We start from the raw sequence: 24,049 nt of genomic DNA, 5'->3' as shown, positions 1-24,049 counted from the left end.
ATGGGAAAGGCCTGAGTAAGGTAACCCAGACTCAGGACAAACATGGTATGTACTCACTCATAAGTGGACACCAGATGTAAAGCAAAGGATAACCAGACTACAACCCACAGCTCCAGAGAACCTAGCTAACAAAGAGAATCAATCCTAAGAGGGATGCATGGATCACCCTGGGAAGGGGAAATAGATGAGATCTACATGAGCAAACTGGAGGGGGGGCAGTGGGAGGTAGGGGTGAGGGTTGAGAACAAAAGGGAACGGGATGGTCAAGCTAGAACCAGGGACAGAGTGGGAGAGCAAGAAAAGAGATACCATGATAGAAGACAACAAGGGGACAGGGAGAAACAGGGTGCTAGGGAGTTTCCAGGAATCCACATTGATGACCCCACCTTAGACTACTAGCAATAATGGAGAGAGTGCCTGAACTGGCCTACTCCAGTGATCAGATTGGTGAATACTCTCATCATAGAGCCTTCATCCAGTAACTGATGGAAGCAGATACAGAGATCCACAGCCAAACACCAGGCCAAGCTCCAGGAGTCCAGTCGAAAAGAGAGAAGAGGGATTCTATTAGCAAGGGCTATCAGGATCAGGATCAGAAAATGTACAGAGACAACCAAACCAAACTAGTGGGAACTCATGAACTGTGAACCAATAGCTATGGAGCCTCCATGGGACTTGACTAGGCCCTCTACATAGGCAAGACAGTTGTTTAGCTTGACCTGCTTAAAGGGCATGGCAATGAAAACAGGATCCATCCCTGCTGCATGAGAGGGTTTTTTTTGGAGCCCAGTGCCTATGGTAGGCCACCTTACACAGCCTTGGTTTAGGGGGAAGGGCTTGGACCTGCCTCAACTGAATGTACCAGGCTCAGCTGACTCCCCATGTGAGTCCTTGCCTTGGAGGAGGTGGGAATGGAGGGTGAGTTGGGGAGAAGGCTGGGGGGTGGGAGGAGGGAGGACAGGGGAATCTGTGGTTGGTATGTAAAATGAACAGAAAATTTCTTAATAATAAAAAGAAGGAAAAAAAGGTAATGGGATGGGCATAGCAAGTCCTAGGTTATTCATGGATAACAATCAAGCATGCAGACAAACCAGGCTGCCTGTAGCTCCCTGAGCCCCACACCTATTTATACTGTTAATTGCTATCAATGATAACTACAACAAAACACCTTATAACATAAAACTTACAATATAAACTTATAATGAGGAAAGGTTCATTTTGGCTTGCTCTACTGAAGGGCCCATTCATCTTGGGGTTGAGGCATACCAGTGCATAATGGTGGATTCTCCTTATCCCCCCAGGAAGTAAAGGTTAGAGGAAGACACTGGGGCCCAACTCTCCCTTTCAAGGCCACACCTCGAATGACCTGAAGACTTCTTGCCAGGCCCCATCTCTTAAAGACTCCACTCCCTTGAAAAGTACACCCTGAAGAAAATCCTTCAACACGCAGGCCTCCAGGACACTTTCTCACAGCACAGCATGCACTAAAAATGCATTGCGAGCAGTCATTAACGACAAGAGCAAGGAAAAGATTGAGAGGGGAGAAAACACCACATTCCTTTAGCAATTAATGTATTCGCTCAGAGCCCCCTCCTGCAGAGGCTTAGAGCTGACAGTCACATAGCCAATCCTCAGTCAGGTGGATGACCTCCAACTCCACTCTCTGAGCTCATAACTTGAGAATCTTTCCCTCCGCATCGCTGCTTGATAATGAATCCCAGTGCCCCCCATGGTCAGACCTGCCACCCACAGTGAGATGCTTTTCCGACTAATTGCATTTATCTTTTGCACTTGGCAGACATGACAAGCAGAAACAGATACATCGCTCTATCCTCATCAGGAAACACTCCAGTGTCAGATGTGGAAGATTCTCTTGCTGACACAGGGCTCTGTGAGGCAACAAATGCCTACATCTGGCGTTTGCTCTATTTTTCCTCAGGCCAAGCCACTAACTGTCAAAAGACTCCTTGAACTTGCCTTGGGGTCCATCCATTTTAGAGATGTGTCCTGTGGATTCTGGAGTCACTTTGGGATTATGTCCTGCCTCTCTACTCGACTGAAGGCCCTGGGGCGAAATGTCCCTCCTCTTTCTCTGTCTGCCTCAGTTTCCTTATCTGCAAAAGGAGCCTGCCCCCATGGAGTTATGATAACAATTGAGACACACATTAGAACAGAAACAATAGAGCCCCCCCCCAACACAATGCATTAAGTGCTACGTGCAAAGTGGCTGTCTTCGTTTAAAAGGGAATAGCCCTCTCCAATGTGGCATTCATCCTGTTGCCTAACTTCCTTTTGAAAGCCTAATTTCTAAAACCATCACAGCCATTGTCACAGAAGAGACAGAGCTATATATATCTAGACCATTTCACAGAGGGCAGAGTTCAGATGTGGCTCATCTTTTGACTACAGAAGCAGGAAATATGTTTCTGGCAAAAGTATACTCAGCAAAGAATGAATCCAGGCAACACACACACACACACACACACACACACACACACACACACCCCAAAAAGCTGAGGATGAGGATGTAGTGACACAGTTGAGCTCCCACCTTTGACATTACTGCAGCCATCTCAAATGTCCCCACGGTGTCCATGTTGGCCACAATGATGGGGATCCCTGAGTATGTCTGCTTTGAGTTTCGAAATGTAAAAGTTCGCTCAAGATCCACCTGTTGGCAAATGGAAAAGAAATGAGAGTAGGCTCTTATATAACACATGCTGAATTCCCAGTGCTCCAAGCAGGTGGGGAGAACACCAAGAACAGGTCTGCCCCTCGGTCCCTAGACTCTCTTAGGGCTCTGGCCTGGTGTTCCAAGGCCAGGACAGCCCTTAAGGAAACCAAATAGTAGGCTATACCCACATACAAAAGCTCAAACAGTGCCCAGTGCCCCCCCACACACACACACAAATAAGAACCTGGATATTCTTCCATTGAGCCCAAGATCTATATAAGACCTTCTTTCCTTCAGCAGCCCCCCATACCTTTGCCATCTCCTTTTCTCATCCTGTCTCCCTCTGACCCTAAGCACACATATACACATTACTATTTCCCCCACTTCCAAGCACTGGAGGGTGTTGGGGAATATTAAAGATGTGTTATATTCAATTATGCTGTGTAATATTTGTTTAATGATGCAAAAATGTGTGGCATTCTTTTATCTTGCATTTGTTTAGCTCTGTAAAGCTGTGTTACTTTGCCTGTCTAAAACACCTGATTGGACTGATAAAGAGCTGGACAGCCAATAACTAGGCAGGAGAGAGAAACAGGTGAGGATGGCAGGCACAGAGAATACATAGGAGGAGAAATCTAGGCTCAACAGAAGAGGGAGGAGCGAGAAAAGGAGGAGAGGAGGATGCCAGGGACCAGCCACCCAGCCACACAGCCAGCCACAGAGTAAGAAGGAAAGAAAGATATATAGAATAAAGAAAGGTAAAAGCCCAGAGGCAAAAGGTAGATGAGATAATTTAAGTTAGGAAAAACTGACAAGAAACAAGTCAAGCTAAGGCCGGGCATTCATAAGTATGAAAAAGTCTCTGTGTATTTATTTGGGAGCTGGGAGGCAGACCCCCAAAGATTAAAAAAAAACTACAGGAGGACCTATTCTTCTTCTAGGAAAATCCATGCACTCTTCCCCAATACCGGTGACTTTCCTTCCTTCTCCTCTCAGGTTCCTCCGCTCTCACTGTTCACCTAAAACCACACTCCAAATTTACCAGCACTGAGCTGCAAACCCTTAATCCCTTTGCCTTTCAGCTCCAGCAGTGGCTTCGTAATTATGAGAGCTAGGAGGTGATGCAACCATCTGTTTCTGCATAGAAACACTTTTTCCTATGACTTGCAGACAGCTGCAGGGAGGGCCCACCAACTCTCCTGGAACTCCAACCTCAGTGCACAGGTAACTATAAGCTGTCAGGAATCTAGTGTGATGTCCAGCCAGGACTGAGGGCTTAGCAGAATGGTGTGCTAGAGCTGAGTCCTTGCAAAAATGCTGGCAGAAGCCGGGCAGGGGTGGCACACGCCTGTAATCCCAGCACTCAGGAGGCAGAGGCAGTCGATCTCCGTGAGTACGAGGCCAGCCTGGGCTACAAAGCAAGTTCCAGGACAGCCAGAGCTGTTACACAGAGAAACCCTGTCTCAAAAATCAAACCAAAACAAACAAATAAAAAGCTGGCAGAGTCAGAACTACTCCTGTGACCCAAGACAGTCTTATGCTTGAGCTTATCCCAGAACTCTCAAGACTCCATTTCTCAAACTCCTGTCTGCCTGGGTTTGACCACTGGAGAATACCAAATGAGAACTGGAGGACAAGAGCAAGGTGAGATCGAGAATCCCCTCTCCCTTGGGCAGCGTCTGCAGGCAGCTGCAACTTCAGATCTGTGTCCACTCCTGGTTCCAGCTTTCCTAGCAGAGTCCAGTCCCTCACTAACTCTCACCCTAGAGTGCTATTGCCAATCTCTCAGCCATGTCAGGAAAAATTTTAGGAGGGATTTCTCAGTCAGGAGAGTATGAGAATATGAATCAGGATCTCCAGAGCCACTGGGAAGCCAGAAACACGCCTATCATCCCAACCATGAGGAGACTGGAGACAGGAGGATTCCTTGAAGCTCTTAGGCCAGGCTAGGCGAGTCCAAGCCAACAACAGACTTTGTCTCAAACAAAAGCGAGACGGACCCTGAGGATACACCCTTGTGTTGTAAGGTCCAGCTGACACCCTGCAAGACGACTGAGGGACACCACTCCTGGCCACCCTGAACTACTTACTAACTGCCCCTTCTGCTTTTTGCCCAGACTGAAAAGAATCAGAAGTCCAGGTCTCAAATGCTCTTGTAATTCTGCCAAAGATGCACAGGAGGAAAGAGCCTCTGCACTCTGTCCCCATGAGATCACAATGGCTTTTTCTTGGCACATCAAAAACTATCTGCACCACACACACACACACACACACACACACACACACACACACCCAGCACTTCACAGAAAAGGGCAGCTTTGACAATGAAGCCTTGGCTTCCTATCTCCACAAGGCAGATTTGTGGGCTGGAGGTGTGCAGTTCAGCAACAAAACCCGTGTTTAGCACGTACCAGGCTCTGCCAACAAACCTCCCCCTCCCAAATGACATAAGGCAGATTCTTCACAATATTTAGTTCTAAGAATGAGAAATGAAATTATCTGCCCTAACCTTATCTACCCAATACGCCCAAAACAGTCCACTTGTGCAGAGAGATAAATACTTCAGTCTCCCGGGCCTTTACTTCACCACAGCTGCTGAATGCCCCAGATATAGCACCTCCAAATCCCCACTCAGAACATAGCAAACTCCCCTCCGTCACCCCCAAAATAATTTTCATTCTCTTCAGTGAGTCAGTCTGATCATTACCCAGCCTTCTGCAGGTCTAAAGTACACATTGCCATGTTTTTGAGCAGTTTGGTGTAATAAGTCAAGCTTACGGAGTCACTACAGGAAACATGTTCTAACCTCCTCCATGACCCTAACAAAAACTCATGGACAGGAAGACACGAACATGGGCTAGCACGGAGAACTGGCCCTGCCTCCCACCCACACACACTTCCTTCCCAATTCCTTAAGGGCACATAAAGGCAAGGCCTATATAGCTAGCTCCATAAACACCCACCAACATGGTCATAAAGAACTGCCACTTGACTTAAGCTGCCCTAGAAGCATGACTGGTCTTTGGGAAGACACGCTAAGAAGCTGTCCATAGAGGCCCAGGATCAGATTAAAGTCACGTGGGAAGGGATGTCCAGTATCCTGAGTACCTGAACAGGCTTTCTGGATACTGATGTGGCCCAGGAAGTTTCTGCATTGGATAGCACAAACAGCTTAGCACCGGTATGAGCCACACAGTCTCAGAAGTGAAAAGTGCATCATAAGCCAGGGCAGTGGTTCACACAGAGAAAGCCTTCTTGATGATCTCCACAAACATGTCAAGACGGCCCCAAACTGCATCCATCAAAGCCTCTGTGTTGGAAACTGTATATTTTGGAGTGTTTCCCTGGGTGAATCCGCTGCACTCATGACTAAGAACCAATCTGGGCAAACCTTCTAATTCCACAAAGCAAAGTTTACATAGGCTGTTACGGGTTGAACTATGGCTCCCCCAATTGACACCAAAATCCTAACACCACTACCTATGAATCTAACCTTATTTGGAAACAGGATCTTTGTAAGTGACCACGTAAAGATGGGGTCACTTAGGGTGTAGAATGGTTCCTCTCAAAAGGGGGACACTCAGACACAAGCACACCAAGGGTTGGACATCTACATGCCAAGGAGGGCCAAAAGTGGCCAGCAGCTAGCAGGAGCTGGGGAGATGCCTGGGGCAGATGCTGCCTCCCTCTCACAAACAGCTTTCAAAGGAAATGAACTGCATAGACACATCTTGACCAGGGGCCTCCAGCGTGCCCAGCTGGGAGACAAACGAAGCCTGTTGATGAGTGGCCTCTTCTGTAATTCTGTGTTGTTGCAGCCCCAGACACAGCATCAAGGAGATACAATAAGTAGTAACAGAACTGACTAAAACTGGAGCCTCCTTTCTTCTGTATATTCTCTCCACCCTTCCCTGTTCTCTGTTCCCTGTGGGTCAGACTGTCACAGATGGGGACACTTAGCCCCACCTCTCCCTAATGGCCCAACAGTCATTAGAGTTGTAAGCACATGGAAGGGCATTTGAATTTACCCTGTCTCAGGACAAGTGGATGGTTTCTCTTCTGTGAAGACTCTTCAATACCCAACTTTCAAATCCTGTGTTAATTTGTTAAAAACCAATAGACAAAAACCTCTTGGTGGCTGGGGAGATGGCTCAGTCTGTAAGGTGCTTGTCATACAAGCATGAGGATCCCAGTTTGATCCCAGAACTCAAGCTAGAAGTCAGGTATAGCAGCACATTTGTAACCCCCGGGTGGGGATGTGAGGAGTGGAAACTGATCAACCAGAGCTCCCTGGAGCTTGCTGGCCAGCCTGACTAGACTACTTGGCAAGTTTCAAGCCAGTGAAAAACCCTGTATCAAATTTTCTTTAAAATAAATAAATAATAATAATTTTAAAAGGGGTGGGCAGTGTATGAGGAGAAAAACCAGAGGCTGACCTCTGGCCACCACACATGCATCTGTGAATGCACACACATACATGATCATGTACACACAAGATTGGGTCCCCTGGGATGATCCCCACGTGTATCAGATGCAAACCCCACATGTATCAGATGCAAACCCCACGTGTACCAGATACATCCAAGTCTTAACTCAATCAACAAATCCTGTGGCACGTAAGCCCCAGACAACAAAAGAAACACGGAGACAGAACAGTAGAGGAGAAGGTGTTTCCTTCAGCACTGCCAGGCAGGCAAGTCACAATGTGTGAGCTCATCCACCAGGCAGGAGTCCTCCAGCCCCAGGAGGCTAGATCACAAACACCATCACAGAGGCTACAGTGTGAGCAACAATCCTCAGGGGGCGCCAGTTCTCACTGTGATGGGTATACAGATTGCAGGAGTCAACATATGCTGGGACATTAGGAGTGTCACTCAGCACAAGTTAGAAAACCAAATGTTACATGACATCATGTTGTTCACATAAATATTAATATTGTACCTTCTCAAGAGCCTTCCTAGTTCAGAAAATGCATAGATGTTTGCTTTATATATATATATACACACACTCATATATATAAACAAATGGCTCACCTCTAAATAAATTTTACATAAACATTACGAAAACAAACAAACAAACACTGAGGCCACCAAATTATAAATCCTGATCTGGGCTTAGGTACTTATTGGCTACTAGTTCCCATACAACAGTCCAGGTGTTTTCTCTCGTGTCTATTTTTGTTCCAAAGGTCTGTCTGGTTCTTTCACACCTGAAGGTACACCTGAAGGACAGGCCCAGGGGCATCTAATCTGGGTGGATAAGGGTCCATCGCCCCCACCACCACCACCACCACTTCCTGTCTTGTCCCCCCTTTCTGGCTCCAAGCAGCCAATGCTCCTGCTTAGGGAAAGTGATTTGGTTCTACTCGTTCATTGGCTAGGGCAGGAGGCAGATCTATCCGTACCAACCCCCAGCTGGCAGTTACAGGCATGGCAGTCCAGCCTGGGCACCTGAAAGAGTTGTCTGCTGAGGGGATTTATTTATGGTCTTGTTTGTGAAGCAAGAGGATGGGGCGGGCAAACTGGCTCAGCTCCCCGGTGTTTACTCCTTCGGCTCAAACTCAAACCCTGTCCTTTCAGGCTCTTCGTCCTTTGCTCTCCCACAGAGCAGCTAAGCCACAGTCCCGGAACACTACTCCTTCAGCAGGCTCCGCCTTTCCAGAAAACTATTTATCCTTTAAAGTCTGACCTCGGCCGTCTCCGGTCTCCACCTGTTTCCAAGCTTTCATCTTATTAGCGCACAACTACTAACTTCCAAACGGCCCGAATGACCCTCACCCCAGCGCAGTCCTCTTGCCTCACTCAGGGCTGGGACTGCAGGCTGGCAGGTACCGCAGAGTGCCACCAAGAAGCAAGTCCCCAAGCTCAGCTCCGGCAAGACCATTTAAACTCATTAAAAAAAAAAAAAAAAAAAAAAAAAAAAATCTTGAACTTGAGTGCTGGGAGCGCCCGGTTTTTGGGCTTTGTTTTGTTTTGTTGTGTTCGCGACATTACCACAGGACCTAAAGCTAAATCAGCAGGGGCAAGTCCCAGCACCAGCGGACACTGCTCCAAATCCCAAGAATCTGCAGCTGCGTTTCTCTTCCTTCCCATCACCGTGTCCTCTCCTTCCTGAGTGCCCCTCCTGAGACCATTCCTTCTAAAGTCACTTGGTTGGCTGATTTTAGCTGCTCTGGGGTTGAGTTTCAGTGCGAACTTCCCCAAGCCCACCGACGGTAGACAGACGCATTTATAATTCCAGGCCCGAACTAGACCCCCTTGTCACGGACCCTACAGACAGTTCAGGTGTAAGAGAAAACCGACTGGCCTTCCCCTTTCTCAGAGTGGGGTAAGGTTTGACACCTCTGCCTCGGGCACAGATGAGGCACCCCGTGCTACCCCTTGCACCCACTTCCCCCTTGTCAGCCCGAAGGCGGCATGCCAGCGGCCCCCACCTCGGCTCGGCTCTTGAGGCTGCTCCGCTTAGGTCGCAGCAGAACATCCTTGAAGTCGAGTTTAAGGTCCGCATCTATGCGGGGCATGGTGCCGGCGCTGCGCGGTGGCTTCCTGCGGCGGAGGCGGTGCGAAGGCCGGCGTCAGTCAAGGGCTGCGGGGCGCGTGCGTACAGCGGCGCCGGGATGGCTGTGCGCAGACCCGTGCTCTGCAAGCCCGGTGCTCTGCAAACCCGGTGCGTACGCGGTGTTCTTAAGCCGGCGCGCCCGGAGCCCCCCGCACAGTTCCACTAGCCAAGCGCCCCGGGGGCGTGCCCCGTCCCGCCCCGCCCTCCAGATCCCGCCCACCGCCCTGCCCACAACCCGGTCTCCGGGCTGAGCTCCTCCCCTGGGCCCAGCTCCTTCAGCCTGAGCATAGCTGTGAACCCGGAATCTGCCAGGCGAGACCCTAGAACCCTCCCTCTAGGAGGGGCTGAGCTGCAAGATGCCTGCTGATTAGTGGAAGACCTGCAACAAAGTCTCCGGTTCCTCAGAGTGTACCCGAGTTTGACTCATTGAGGGGACCAAAGGAGAAGCTTGCCAGTTACCAGGGTAGTTAGGAGACCACGAGTATGGCTTTCTTTCTCTTTCTTTCTCTCTTTCTCTCTTTCTCTCTTCTCTCTTCTCTCTCTCTCTCCTCTCTCTCTCTCTCTCTCTCTCTTTCTCTCTCTCTCTCTCTCTCCTATGTGCAATAAAAACTGCGGTGGTTTGCAGGTTTGAATAAGAATAGATAGCTCCATAGGCTCATACATTTGAATGCTTAGTAACCCAGAAGGAACTAAAAGGATCAGGATTAGGAGGTGTGGCTTTGTTGGAGGAAGTGTGTTACTGGGTTTGAGTTTCTAAACTTCAAGTTTTCAAAGGCCCATGCCAGGTCGCCCCATCTGCTTCCCGTGACGTCTGTCATCATGATCACGGACTAAACTTCTGGAACGGTAATCAAGCCCCATTTAAATGCTTTCTTTTCTAAGAGGTGTCTTGCTCCTCCTGGTGTCCCTTCACGACAATAGAACGTAGACTAAGATTAAAAACCTTCTCCAGAACCACAGTGCAGCCATCACCCCAGTGGTTTCTTTTTTTGTTTGTTTTTTACTCACCCTCACTTACAGAAAGGTTGAGAATTTAGGCTTCCATAATTTCACTCCCCTCAGTTTGTCCGCCAAGTGTTGAGACAGATCTTGAGTGTGCTCAAGAAGAGAAGACCACTGGAAGGTTAGCAAAGAAGAAGGCTAACAGCGTAACTCAGTGGCTGGCGAAGTGCGTGCCCAGTGTTCCAGCTCTAGCAGAAAAATGAAAGAGGAGAGGAAAAAAGACGGGGCTTACGTAAACGGAGTGTCTTGGGACCTCTGTCTAGTTTGAAAACTTGGCCACATTCCAGTTGGGTGACCTTGAGGGTATATAACTCAAGTGTTTTCATAGGTTAAAAAGAAAGGTTAGTGTACAGGGTGGTGGGGTGAGCCTTTGGTCCCAGCACTCAGAAGAAAGAGTCAGGCAGATCGGATCTTCATGAGGCCTGCCTGCTCTACATAGTGAGTTCCAGGACAACCAGGTGTACATAGAGAGACCCTGTCTTAAAAAAACAAAGTAAGTACAATATATGCTTTATAGTAAGTATGCAATAAATGTTAGCTGTCTTGACCAAAGCAACTTGAGGAGGAAAGGGGTTTAATTTACTCACAGGTTACAGCCCATCATGAGGGAAGTTAAGGCAGGAACTGAAGTAGAGGCTATGGGCGCATTCCGCTCGCCAGCTTGCTCAGCTAGCTTTTTATACCCAGGCACAGCTGCCCAGGGATGGCACCAATGGCATGGGCTGTGCCCTCCGGCATCAAGCATCAAGAATCTGCCTCATAGACTTGTCCACACGGCAATCTGATAGAGGCAATTCCTCAACTGAGGCTTCCTCTTCCCGGATGACTCCAGCTAGTGTAGAGTGGACAAAAGCTTCACGGTATCTGTTGAGTCACATGTTCCTTATTTTATAGAGCCCAGATTGCTAACTGCTCCAGGCAGAACTGGCAGCAGTAGCCATACATGCCATTTTGGTGGCTCAACGTGTAGGTCAAAGGGGCACCAAGAAACTCCTCCCTTTTCCCTGGTTTAAATAAGTGAAGTTAGAAGGCGCCTTGGGTGTGACTGCAATCTGATAAGACAAAACTGCAATTGTTTCAGGGTGAGTCCTTTCACTAGAAACGTGGTTTTAGGTGTTATTACTAGAAAATTGCAGGTTCACGGCTGGGAAAGGGGAGGCATTTTAAACAGATGTCTTGAGTAAGACACTGTGACCAAGGCAACTTACAGAAGAAATAGGAGTTTATCTGGGGCTTACAATTTCAGAGGGTGAGTCCATGATCATCAGGGCTGGAGCAAGCAGGCAGGCATGGCACTGGAGCAGTCACTAAGAGCTTATATCTTGATCGCCAAGCATGAGGGAGGGAGAGGCAGACAGAAAGAGGAAGAGAGGGAGAGGGAGGAGGAGGGAGAGAGAGACAGAATGGAGTCATTTGAAACCTCAGAGCCAACCCCCCACCACTCCACCCCACCCCCCACTCCGGTGACACACCTCCTCCAACAAGGCCCAATACCCTAACCCTTCAGGAACAGTTCCTCCAAACTGGGGACCAAGCATTGAAATATATGTGCCTGTGGGGCCACCCTCAACCAAACCGCCACAGCAAATGTTCATCTTGCTGGTATTTTTGATTCTTAGCACCGTAGGAGGCTTCAGCCAGACTCCAGAGCCAGCTTGCCTTCCCCCTTCCCACGCTTCCTAATTCCCGCCCCTCCACCCACCCCACCCCATCTTTCTAGCCTACCTGAGTGTCCCTTTTATTTCCTTCCTGTTCTCTGCGGCCTCACCCATTCTCTGTGAACTCCCATGTGGTTCAGCTAACCATAAAAGCCCCATTGCCCAATAGTTGCATTCACGCAAATGTCCACACATGATGGTCAAGGTCTTAGCCCATCCCACTTGCTCTCATCATCTTTGCCCCGGGGAAGTTCATGCATTTTCATGGAAGGAAACCAAGCTTACCAAAGAGAATGGAAATGACCAGACTCAGTCCAGCCAATGCAATATTTAGGACCCTTTGCACACTGTGGAAGCCGGCCAAAGGAACGAGAGAAACAAATGGGCTCTGTGTTCCCTGCCACAGTTAAAGGAAAGCCGAGGGGGGTCTGTCCTCACCTACTCTCTGGTACTGAAAAGAAAACTTCACGGTAGTCATGCCATACCTTTTCTTTCTGGAATATTCTACCTGCCTCCTCAGACATAAATTCATGTTCCTTAAAACCTCAGTGTGGGTTCTAATTATTTCCCACATGGTTGTACAGCTGTTTCCTCCAGATTGAAATATTCTCTTCTGGAGAGAAGAGGAGTTTTAGGGGCTCAGGAAACATACAAGACTCTCGGGGTCCCTCCCTGAGGTACATAGGTTATATGCAATCATGGGGAGAAGGGGATTCCAGTGCTGTAGGTGTCTGCAAGTCCTACAGGAGCCGTGGGGCATTTGCGAGATTGTCTGTTCTGGGGTGGGACTTTTCCACAGTGCAGCTGATTGTGAGTCACTCAAGCTCCTGTATGTAAGACCAGTAACTTCACTGGTTTCCCGAGCTGGATTTAGACCTATACTTGCCAGAAGAAGTACTCTGACACATGCCTCATGGACTCTGCCTCTGTGTCTTCAACGCTTTACAGACACCCATAAGTTCATTACCTGACCCACAGAGCCAGCTTCTCCACAGGCTTGCTCAAAATACAGCTCCAAAAACCTGGATCCCACCCAGGGTTATTGAGGTAAAATTTGCATATCATCAGATTCCCAGTGATTGTTATGCTTAGTAAGACAGGAAACTCCCCAGCCTGGTGGCTGTCCAGGGTCATTTATTAACTTCTATAAACACTGGTTGAGCAGCAAAGAGTACCACTGTTAGTATGTTAGGAAGAAAATCTATTTCATTGCATTTGCTTTATCTTTTTGCTAAATAAGATTTCTTAAAAATCACGTTTATTTAATTTATGTGGCGGTAGTCGGGGGAGGGAAGGCCAGAGAACAACCTGCTTTGGGATTTAACTCAGGTCACCAGACAGGCAGCAAGTGTGTCCACCCCCTGAGCCATCCTGCCAGTCCCTAAATAAGTTTTTAAAGCAATAACCAAGAAACACATTTTAAAATGTATATTAAATAGAAATTATAAAATAATTAAATCATAATTATTAAGATAGTGATTATAATTAAATAGTAATTTTAAAAAAAAATAAAATCACAAAATGCCCAGATTGGTACTTCTGTGATGAATCAAAATTTTCTTCCGAGGCACTAAAAGCTCATATTTAACACCAATTCTTCTGAGTTCCAGGCACTGTGCCAAGAGTTTTATTCTATTTTCTTGGCTCATCTTAAAACCCTGTGCCGTTATTACCCTGGTCATTATGCCTAACCAGATGAGAAGAAAACTTAAGCTCACAAAACTCACCCAGGTCAAACAGGAAACTGGGCAGGTCAGAGTTAAATCAGGGACAGCTTTGTGCCCTGCTGTACAGCTCCTGTGACATAGGCTTTGTCACAGGACATCATGTGGATCCCAACTTCCAGAGGCTTCCTGAGTCTATGAACCCCAACTGGTTCTTGAATAAGATGTTTCAATAACTTCTCACTGAAATTGACCAGTGAAGGTAGACCATGGAACACAATTGAACTAATGCCGGTGACTTCGTTGTCATAGAGATCACAGATATTTGCAGACTCAACTCAACTCTTGAGGTCCCTCAAGTCGAATTCTAAAGTGTAGCATCTAGTGAATGTGTTAGGAATGCATTCATGAACAAGCACTAACCCGGTTATATCACAGTATGCTCTCATTCTAATGCCCGTATCTCACGACAGTAAGGGTTTTTTTGGTTTTGTTTCGTTTTGTTTTGTTTTGTTTTGTTTTGTTTTGTTTTGTTTTTGTACTTCCCAATCTTTAATCTTCTATTCTGTCTTTGAAAGCATGATTTTTTTTCAGGTTTATAATTACCACCAAACTTTTAGAAAGTTTTCTCTTGATTTTTTTTTTTGGGGGGGGAGGTTAGGGATTGTTTCAAAACAGGGTTTCTCTGTGTCCTGGAACTTGCTCTGTAGACCAGGTTGGTCTTAAACTCAGAGGCCCACCTGCCTCTGCCTCCCTGAGTGCTGGGATTAGAGGCATGCACCACCACTGCCCGGCTTCTCTAGAATTTTTAAAGTGTGGCCCTGTTACTGTATTTGTTTATGCACAATTAAGAAAAAGACACTGAGAAATGGTCCAAAGATGTTCATGTGACACAGGGAAGGATGAGATGATCTTGTCCTGGATGAACCAGATACCATGTTTCTTAAGGTCATGAATTTTATTTTCAGCCCTGAAGCTGAGGTCTGATTGAAGTGGAGGTTCCTTTCTAAACTGAATCCCTGAAAGTAGGTGCGTAGGAAAAAATAAAGAATGAAAACTAGAACTCAGTGGTGGCCTAGTGGTAGATGCTATTTAACACTGGTTCGGCTTAAACTGAACCACTGTTTGAAGTCATTATTTCCTGCCCACACAAGTTGAGGCAAGCCCTCCCTGTGTGCTGGCTGGTCTTATGCCAACTTGACACAAACTAGAATTTTCTGCAAGGAGGGAACCTTAATTGAGGAAACGCCTTCATAAGATCCAGGTGTGAGGCATTTTCCTAATTAGTTATTGACGGAAGAGGGCCCAGCCCATTGTGGCTGGTACCATCCTATGGCTGGTGGTCCTGGGTTCTATAAGAAAGCACGCCGAGGCTGGGCGGTGGTGGCTCACCCCTTTAATCCCAGCACTCAGGAGGCAGAGGTAGGCAGATCTCTGTGAATTTGAGGCCAGCCTGGTCTCCAAAGCGAGTTCCAGGAAAGGCGCAAAGCTACACAGAGAAACCCTGTCTCAAACAAACAAACAAAAGCAAAAACAAACAAGAAAAGAAAGAAAGAAGGAAAGAAAGAAAGAAAAAACAAACAAAAAAAAGAAAGAAGGAAAGAAAGAAAGAAAGAAAAAACAAAGAAAGGAAGGAAGGAAGGAAGGAAGGAAGGAAGGAAGGAAAGAAAGAAAGAAAGAAAGAAAGAAAGAAAGAAAGAAAGAAAGAAAGGAAGAAAGGAAGGAAGAAAGAAAGCAAGCCATAGGAAGCAAGCTAGTAAGCAGCACTCCTCCATGGCCTCTACATCAGCTGCTGCCTCCAGGATCCTGTCCTGTTTGCGTTCCTGTCCTGGCTTCCCTCAGTGATGAACAGTGATGTGGAAGTGTACATCAAATAAACCCTTCCTCCCCAACTTGCTTTTGGTCATGGTGTTTTGTCACAGCAACAGAAACCCTAAGGCACCCTGCTCCAACGAGGACCATTCTTAGAACTAAGCAAGTGCACAGAGCATCTCTGAGAGTCATACCTCCTTCATCCTCTTTTCCTACAGGGCTTGATGGTACATGCCTGTAATCCCAGCACTCAGGAGGCAAAGGCAAGAGAATTGAGAATTTGATGCCAAATGGGGCTACATAACAGGACCACATATCCATCCCCCTACACATACTTTTTCATGTCCAAAAATAGCTTTTTAGAGTTTAGAAAGTGAATATCTACATTAATGGTTCATTTTAAGATATGCCTCATTAAAATATAATTCATATTTTGAAAATTATCTGAAATTTACAGTTTAGATTTTTAGTCTCTTCTCAGAACTATATGACAATTGATGTGATTTTAGAACATTTTCATCACCCCTCCCTCCAAAAATCTCATATGTAAAATCAATTATTTATATGACTGCTTTCTCTCCAAGGCCCAAGCTTGGGCAACACATTGGTAATGGTCTGTAGTGTTGCGTAATCTGTGATCTGTAGGCTGCACTGCTGATTTTCTTAAATTTTGAAACTATATGCCTCATTCAATTTACCTTCTAACCTATAATTTAACTTAACAAGTACTTACAAAGGCTTTTTTCCAGTTGCTTTGGAAGTTGACATTACACCTGAGCTGCCATTGGGAAGGTGTGGATAGAACCAGAGATCCCATTGAATTCCAAATGAAATGTATGTAAGTGGCTTTAGTTTATGGCCAACCAGAAACAGAGCTGAAAAGTAAATTCTGAAGGGTTTAACTCATGACAAGAGCAAAGTCCTTTATATCCAGCCAGGAGGCGATAGCACACGCCTTTAATCCCAGCCCTCGAGAGGCAGAGCCAAGTGCATTTCTGTGAGTTCGAGGCCAGCCTGCTCTACAGAACAAGATCCAGGACAGGGACCAAAACTACATAGCAAACCCTGTCTCAAAAAACAAAAACAAAACAAAACAAAAAAAAATCCTTTATATCTGAATGTTGACCTTATTCTGCATTTCCACTTTCATTAATATACCTTACAACCTCCCCTCTGATACAGTTGAACATACACATGCACATGAACATGCACTCACGCATGCACACGATCTTGCAATGTATTATACCAAGAGTTTGTAAATTATTTATGTCATCTTAACAGCCTTCATCCAAAAATCTGGAATCTTACTGAAATTTAGGTGCTGCAGCCAGATGCCACAGTACATGCAAATATTCCACACTCTGAAAGAAAAAATAATTCCCAATTTAAAACATTTCTGGTACCCAACATTTCCAATGAGAGATTCCCAACCTGTGACGTGTATGGTGCAGCATTATTAATATTAATTATTAATATTAAAAATTAAAAATCTGAGTGGCCAACTCATTTTTTCCTATTGTTCCTGAGGCAGGCTCTCTTAGAACCTGTGTTAACCTTGACCTCAGTATGTAGCTAAAGACCTCCTTGAATTTCTGAACCTCTCGCTCCATCTCCTGAGAGCCAGGATTGCTGACTGGCACCATCAGTACCAGTTTATGCAGTGCTGGAACAGCACTTCATGAGTACAAGTCCAACACTACCAGCTAAGCTATATGTCCACTCCATCAGCTCACTTAAAAATCCTAACACCTAGGCTAAGTGGTTAAGATCAGAGGCTGTTCTTCCAGAGAACTGGGGTTTGATTCCCAACACCTACATAGCTAATTACAACCATCCATAACTCCAGTCCCAGGGGATCCAATACCCTTTCTGGCCTCCATGGGTACCAGGCACACAAGTTGTGCACAGTCATACATTCAGAGAAAATCCCTATGCACAAAAAATTAAATTAAAAAAAATTAAAAGTGGGACTACTGCTGTGGGATGTTCTGTATGTCAAATGTGTTGCTTTGATTGGTTAAAATAAATAAAGTACTGATTGGCCAGTAGCCATAGGGTAGGTGGGACAAGGAGGAGGAGAATGGTGGGAAGGGGAAGACTGGATGGAGAAGCTGCCAGCTGCCATGACAAGGAAGATGTAAGGCACTGGTAAGCCACGAGCCATGTGGCAATTTATAGATTAATAGAAATGGGTTAATTTAAGATAGAAGAAGTAGATAACAAGAAGCCTGTCATGGCCATACAGTTTGTAAGCAATATAAGTTTCTGTATGTTTACTTGGTTGGGTCTGAGTGTCTATGGGACTGGCGGGTGAGAGAGATTTGTCCTGACTGTGGGCCAGGCAGGAAAACTCTAACTACAGAATACCTGATCTAGTGGGTAGGTGCCCACCACACCCCACCACCCACTATTGATCCTCAGATTTGTTAGTGAGTGTCTCTAATAGCACAGCTATTAAAAAAAGACAGTCCAAACATACCAAGTTACTTTTCACCTCAATATATCCAGAGAAAGAAAATGTAAATTTTGCTCACTTGTCATTGAGCAGCAAAATGTATGTATGTGTGTGTATTCGTGTATGTGTGTGTGTGTGTATGTATGTGTGTGTATTCGTGTATGTGTGTGTGTGTGTATGTATGTGTGTGTATTCGTGTATGTGTGTGTGTGTGTGTGTGTGTGTGTGTGTGTGTGTGCGCGCGCGCGCGTTGGGGTATATGCTTAGTTTATCTAATTAAACAACTCAAAGCCATGGTGATTGAATTTAGGCTACTAAATATAACACCCAGAAGAGGGGGCTTGGCTTCAGGACATGATGCTACCTTTAGAAGATGCTAGAGATGACTCCCAGGGTGGCAGTCGTTATTAAGGTTGTTGGTGTTTCTATTAGTTGGCTGTAACCATGTCATTACTATCCTGGTGATCTTGCTTCTTGTTATTAAAATCTTTCATGTTACAAGTAAAGCAGAATGGAAGAAAAGAACCCCAAATGAAAACACCCTGTAGACTCATCCTTTCATTTGATGTGGGGAAATGTATTAGAAGGCTTTCACATTTTATTTCCCACTGAGACGGAGCCTCGGTGTCTTAAATAAATTTTGTAGCTGACCAAAACAATGGATTTCTTTTCTGTAGCAGGTTAGTTTTTCTTTTTATTTTCTTTTGAAGATGTATTTATTTATTTATTTTAAGGATTTATTTATTTATTATGTATACAGTGTTCTGTTTGCATGTATCCCTGCAGGCCAGAAGAGGGTGCCAGATCTCATTACAGATGGTTGTGAGCCACCATATGGGTGCTGGGAATTGAACTCAGGACCTCTGGAAGAACAGCCAGTGTTCTTAACCTCTGAGCCATCTCTCCAGCCCCTTAAAGATTTATTTTTAATTGTGTATTGTGTGTGCATGTGTGCATGAGTGTGTGTGTGTGATTATAGGTTCCTGAGTGTGGGAGCCTTTGGCGACCAGGAGAGAGTACAGGTCCCCTGTGAGCTGCTCAATATGGAAACCAAACTGTGGTCCTCCAGATGAACAGCAAGTACTCTTGCCCACTGATTATCCCTTCAACCACTATTTTTGCTTTTCTTGGTCCCCCACCCCATAATTATTTCCTCTAAAGATTATTTTTGAAAGTCATACATGTGGAAACACTTAATAATGTTCAAGCTAAAATAACCACATTTATAGGTAACTGCAGCTCCATGATACAGGTCATAATTTGTCCCTTCCCATTTGCAAATCTGTCTTTCCTTTTCCTGTGTCTTTTCACAGCAATAGAAACCCTAAGACAACTCCATAGTCAAGAAACCTATCCTCCTGGGCTTGAGTGTAGCTCATTGGTGGGGTTCTTGCCTAGCATGCACAGAGTCCTGGGTTGGATCTCGAACACAGCATGAGAAGGGCATGATGATGCACACTTGTAATCCTAGCATTTGAGAGATGGAGGCAGGAGAATCAGAAGTCCAAGTTTATTCTTAACTATATAGCACATTTGAGGCTAGCCTAGAGCCTAGCTTTATGAGACCCAGAGAGAGAGAGAGAGAGAGAGAGACAGACAGACAGACAGACACAGATAGAGAGAAAGAGACAGAGACACAGACAGAGACAGAGAGAAAGAAAGAGACTGAATGAGAGATGAGAATCTGACCCATACTTCCTGATAGGCAAGTGTGACTAGGTTTCTAGCCTCCCTTGGCTTGCTGAGGTGCTAGCTGGATGTTCACTCATGGCTGGGCTGATCCCACAACAGGTGAACCTAGTTTCTATAGTGATGAGAGCAGAATCTGCACCAATCTTTGGCTCACTGAGACCCCTACTATATTGGGTCATAAGTTCCTTTCCAGTCCTATGGAACTGACACAGATCTTCCTCCTGTCGGCAAAGGGATCTTTGCTGAGATGATGGTGGCTAATGTTCTTTGTCCTCTCGGCTGGATCTGGAATCCCAAAGGAGATACCTCTGGTGTGTCTGTGAGGCTATTCCAGAGAGGCTTAGCTGAGGGGTGAAGAACAACCCTGAGCTGGGGCAGCACCATCCCACGGGCTGCTTTCTTGGCCTGAATAAAAAGAAAAACAGAGAAAGTGAACTGAGCGCCAGCACTTGCCACCCTCTGCTTTCTGACTGCAGACACGGTGTGACCAGCTGCCCCATGCTCTGGTTACCAGGCTTCTGCCCCCCCCCCCCATGGATTACACTCAAACTATGGTCTAAAATAAACCTGCTGTGCTAGCGAGTTTCATGTCAACTTGCCACAAGCTTGAGTCATCTAAGATCAGAGAACTCTATTGAGAAAATGCCTCCTTAAGATGTGGCTACAGGCAAATCTGTAGAACATTTTCTTAATTAGTGATCGATGGGGGGGAGGTTAGCCCATCGTGGGTGGTACCACCTCCCAAGCCTAGTGGTCCTGGGTTCTATAAAAAAGCAGGCTAAGTAAGCCATGGAAAGCAAGTCAGTAAGCAGCATCCCTCCATGGCCTCTACATCAGCTCCTGCCTCCAGCCAGGATCCTGCCCTGTTTGAGTTCCTGTTCTGACTTCCCTGAATAAACCCTTTCCTTCTCAACTTGCTTTTGGTCATGGCGTCTCATCACAGCAACAGTCACCCTAGCTAGGACTCCTTCCTTCTTTCCTCAAATGTGCTCTTATCAGATGTTTTGTCAACAGGGTGAGACACTAAGAAATGTCTACTGACCTCCTGGCTGAGATTTTCCTCTCTGATCTCTGCACCACAGTTTCTAGGTGCTGGTGTGGAAACAAGGGTGTGGCAACAGGTTTGTAGAAAGTTCCATCTCCTTTTCCAGAAAATAGTTCCCACCCACCAGGACACCCAACACAATCTCTTCAACGCCGTAAGTCTCACCGAAGTCAGCAAGAATGATGGGTTCTGCTTTCAGCGCTCCAAAAACTTCCTAGGTGAAAATAACATCAGTAGCTCTGTGATGTACACATGATAGGGGAATTAGAATGTGCAGGAGAGAGGTGGCTGGGGATATGGCTCGGAGGTTGAGTGCTTGTCTAGCATGCATGAAGAGTTCAACCTCCAGCCCTGCAGACAAAAGCACACACATGCTTACACAGGGACCCAGGGGTGGTGGCTCATACCTGCAGCTTCAGTACATAGGAGACTGAAGCAAGAGGGTTTTGAGTTCAAGCCCATGAGACCAACATTTTAGTCTGCTAAGTACACCTGCCATGACACGCCACTACAGGTCCAAAGTAATGGGGTATGATGGCTGTGGTTTAAACTTTCAAAACCGTAAGTCAAAAATGAACACTTTGCCTTCATAAACTGATTAATCTAAAGTATCTATTATAGTATTAGAAAGCCAACACATGATTTAAAAAAAAATAATATTACTTATAAAGGTAAGTATAAATAGCTGCTAAACACTTGCCCAATATTACAGTCTTGAATGTGAGGGTCAGTGATACCTATCAAGACCTATGATGGTGCTACGTAGTATTTGTTAAACAGATACTATACCCTAGGCACTGTTGAATGCTTGGTGTAATTGGTTTATCCTCACCCCCAACTCCAGCAGGTCTGGGAACCCACAGGCCACCTCAGCCAGGGAAGCATGTGGGCTGACTGCAGATCTCCACCTCTTCCTCCTCTCCTCCAAATCCAATCCCCTAGTCTCAGCCCTATCTTTGTAGCAGACGCCCTGCAGTGGCCTCTCTCTTCTTGCAGATCTTCTCCTCCAACCTTCCTCCCCACTCATCTTGTTGTCTCAGCCCTCAAACTCCAGCAGATAGTCTCTGGGAACCCCACCAGCCAAGCCTGCCAGAGAAGAAAGGAGGCCAGCAAAGCAAGTAAATGAGCTTCAGATCTTCACGTTCCTCCTCTCCTCCATATCCAGCTCCTCAGTATTGGTGAAATTATTAAGACCACTCCATGTAGTTAAAAGGGAGGTTTATTTTTTGGGGTAACTTACAAATGAAGGGATAGGTTGCAGGGTCTGGGAAAGGTATGGCGCAGTCCAGTGGTGTTCTCTGGAGAACTCTGCTTGGTCTGCCTCCAGCGTCCAGGGTCCTGAAACCAAGAGCAGCCTCTCCTCTTGATCCTGGGTCTTCAGCATTCTCTCTCAGCCCCGCTTTGTAGGCATGACCATTACCAAAGCCTCAATGGGGGTTGGAACTTCCAGGCCAAGGCTGGAATGGTTACCCACTACACCCTAGTCTCATCTCCAGCTCTGTAGTAGACTACTTGTTATGGCCTCTCTTCACTCTCTGCCAACATTCCCAGGGAGACTTAAGCAGACCCTGGGGAAACACCCCGCTTTCCTCTCTCCTGTGAACCCCTTCAGACTGCCCATCCCAACCCCACTCCCAAGTGTCAGCTCCCAATACTTAGAAACACATTTTACCTGGAACTCCCAATGACCACACCTATCAAGATCCTAGAAGAATTTCTTACCAGTCAACACACAGCCACCATACTCTCTTAAGAACCAGAAAGGGCAACAGAAACCAAGGAATAAAACATTTACCCAGCAAAGACAAGACTAGGTATCAGTACCTAGAAGTACAATCTTCCCAAATCCAGATGCCTAGATGCCAGGATAAAAACACAACCATTAACAGCTAGGATAATGTGTCTCCACTGGAGCCCAGAAACCCCATTAAAACAGACTTCATGAATATGATTGAAGTCTTTATGGTGGTTTGAAAGAAAATTGGTCCCCAAAGGGAGTGTCCCTATTAGGAGGTGTGGCTTTTTGGAGTAGGTATGGCCTTGTTGGAGGAAGTATGTCAATGTGGAGATGAGCTTTGAGGTCTCATTTATGTTCAAGCCATGCCCAGTGTCTCAGACTACTTCCTGTTACCTGTGAGTCAAAATGTAACTCTCAGCTCCTTCTCTAGCACCATGTCTGCCTGCATGCTGCCTTGCCTCTCCTCATGATGATAATGGACTAAACCTCTGAACTGTAAGTGAGCCACCCCAATTAAATGCTTTCCTTTGTAAGAGTTGCTGTGGTGATGGTGTCTCTTCACAGCAATAGAAACCTTAACTAACGCAGTCCTTAAAGGGGAAATGAATAAATCCCTTAAAGAAATCTGTGAAACACAAGCAGAGGAAGGAGATGAATAAGACACTTCACGGCCTGGAAGTTGAAATAGAATAAATAAAGAAAACCCAAACTGAAGGAAATCTGGAAATGAGAAGTTTGGGGACTCAAAAAGGAACCTCAGAGGCAAATTTCACCAACAGAATACAAAAGATGGAGGAGGGAATCTCAGGCAATGACAGAAGAAATGGATACATCAGTCAAAGAAGGTGTTAAATCTAAAAAAAAGTCCTGGCACAAACATCCAGGAAGTCTGGGGCACTCTGAAAATACCAAGAATAGTGGGAATAGAGGAAGGAGAAGAAACCCAGGTCATGGGCACAGAAAACATTTTCAACAAAATCAGAGAAGAAAATCTCTCTAACCTAAAGAAGATGTCTATCAAGGCACAAAAAGCAAACAGAACATCAAAATAGACTGTACCAGAAAAGAAATTCCCTGTGGCACATAATAATCACACACTAAATGTACAGAACAAAGAGAGAATATTGTAAGCTGGAAGGGGAAAAGACCAGGTAGCATGGAAAGGCAGATCTATTAGAATAACACACGACTTCTCAATGGAAACTCTCAAAGCCAGTAGGACCTGGATGGTCATCCTGCAGATTCTAAGAGACCACAGATGCCAGTCCAGATGGCTATACCCAGCCAAACTTTCAATCACAATTGATGGAGAAAGAAAGACATTCCAAGATAAAAACAAATTTAAGCAGTGTCTATCTGCAAATCCAGCCTTACAGAAGGTGCCAGAAGGAAAATTCCAAACCAAAGAGGTTAACCACACCAAAGAAAACACAAGGAATACATAATCCCAGACCAGCAAATCAAAAGAGGACACACCACCACCACCACCACCAACACCACAACAACAAAATAACAAGAATTAACAAACACTTGATATCTCTCAACACCAGTGGTCTCAATTTCCCAATTTAAAAAAAAAAAAACACAGACTATTAGAAGGGATGTGAAAACAGGATCCATCCTTCTATCACATCTTAGAAACACACCTTAACATCAAGAGGACAGACATCATCTCATGGTAAAAGGATAGAAAAAGATATTCCAAGCAAATGGACCTAAATCAAGCTGGTATGGTCATTTTAATATCTGAC

General features: G+C 45.8%; 1 protein-coding gene across 1 annotated transcript in view; it reads right to left on the bottom strand.

The window, feature by feature from the left end:
- The window catches only part of Gmpr (guanosine monophosphate reductase), a 37,883-nt gene extending 28,463 nt beyond the window's left edge, over positions 1-9,420 (bottom strand). The window contains exons 1-2 of the mRNA XM_036188626.1: positions 9,108-9,420; positions 2,552-2,671 (exon numbers count right to left, since the gene is read on the bottom strand). Of these exons, the coding sequence (XP_036044519.1) occupies positions 2,552-2,671; positions 9,108-9,194 (207 nt within the window). The 5' untranslated portion in view covers positions 9,195-9,420. The remainder of the gene's footprint in view (positions 1-2,551; positions 2,672-9,107) is intronic.
- Between the last annotated feature and the right edge of the window lie 14,629 nt (positions 9,421-24,049).

The sequence above is a fragment of the Onychomys torridus genome, chromosome 5, assembly GCF_903995425.1.
Source record: "Onychomys torridus chromosome 5, mOncTor1.1, whole genome shotgun sequence".
Classification (NCBI taxonomy): Eukaryota; Metazoa; Chordata; class Mammalia; order Rodentia; family Cricetidae; genus Onychomys; species Onychomys torridus.
The sequence above is the reverse complement of the archived record's forward strand: the minus strand, read 5'-3'. Positions and strand labels throughout refer to the sequence as shown.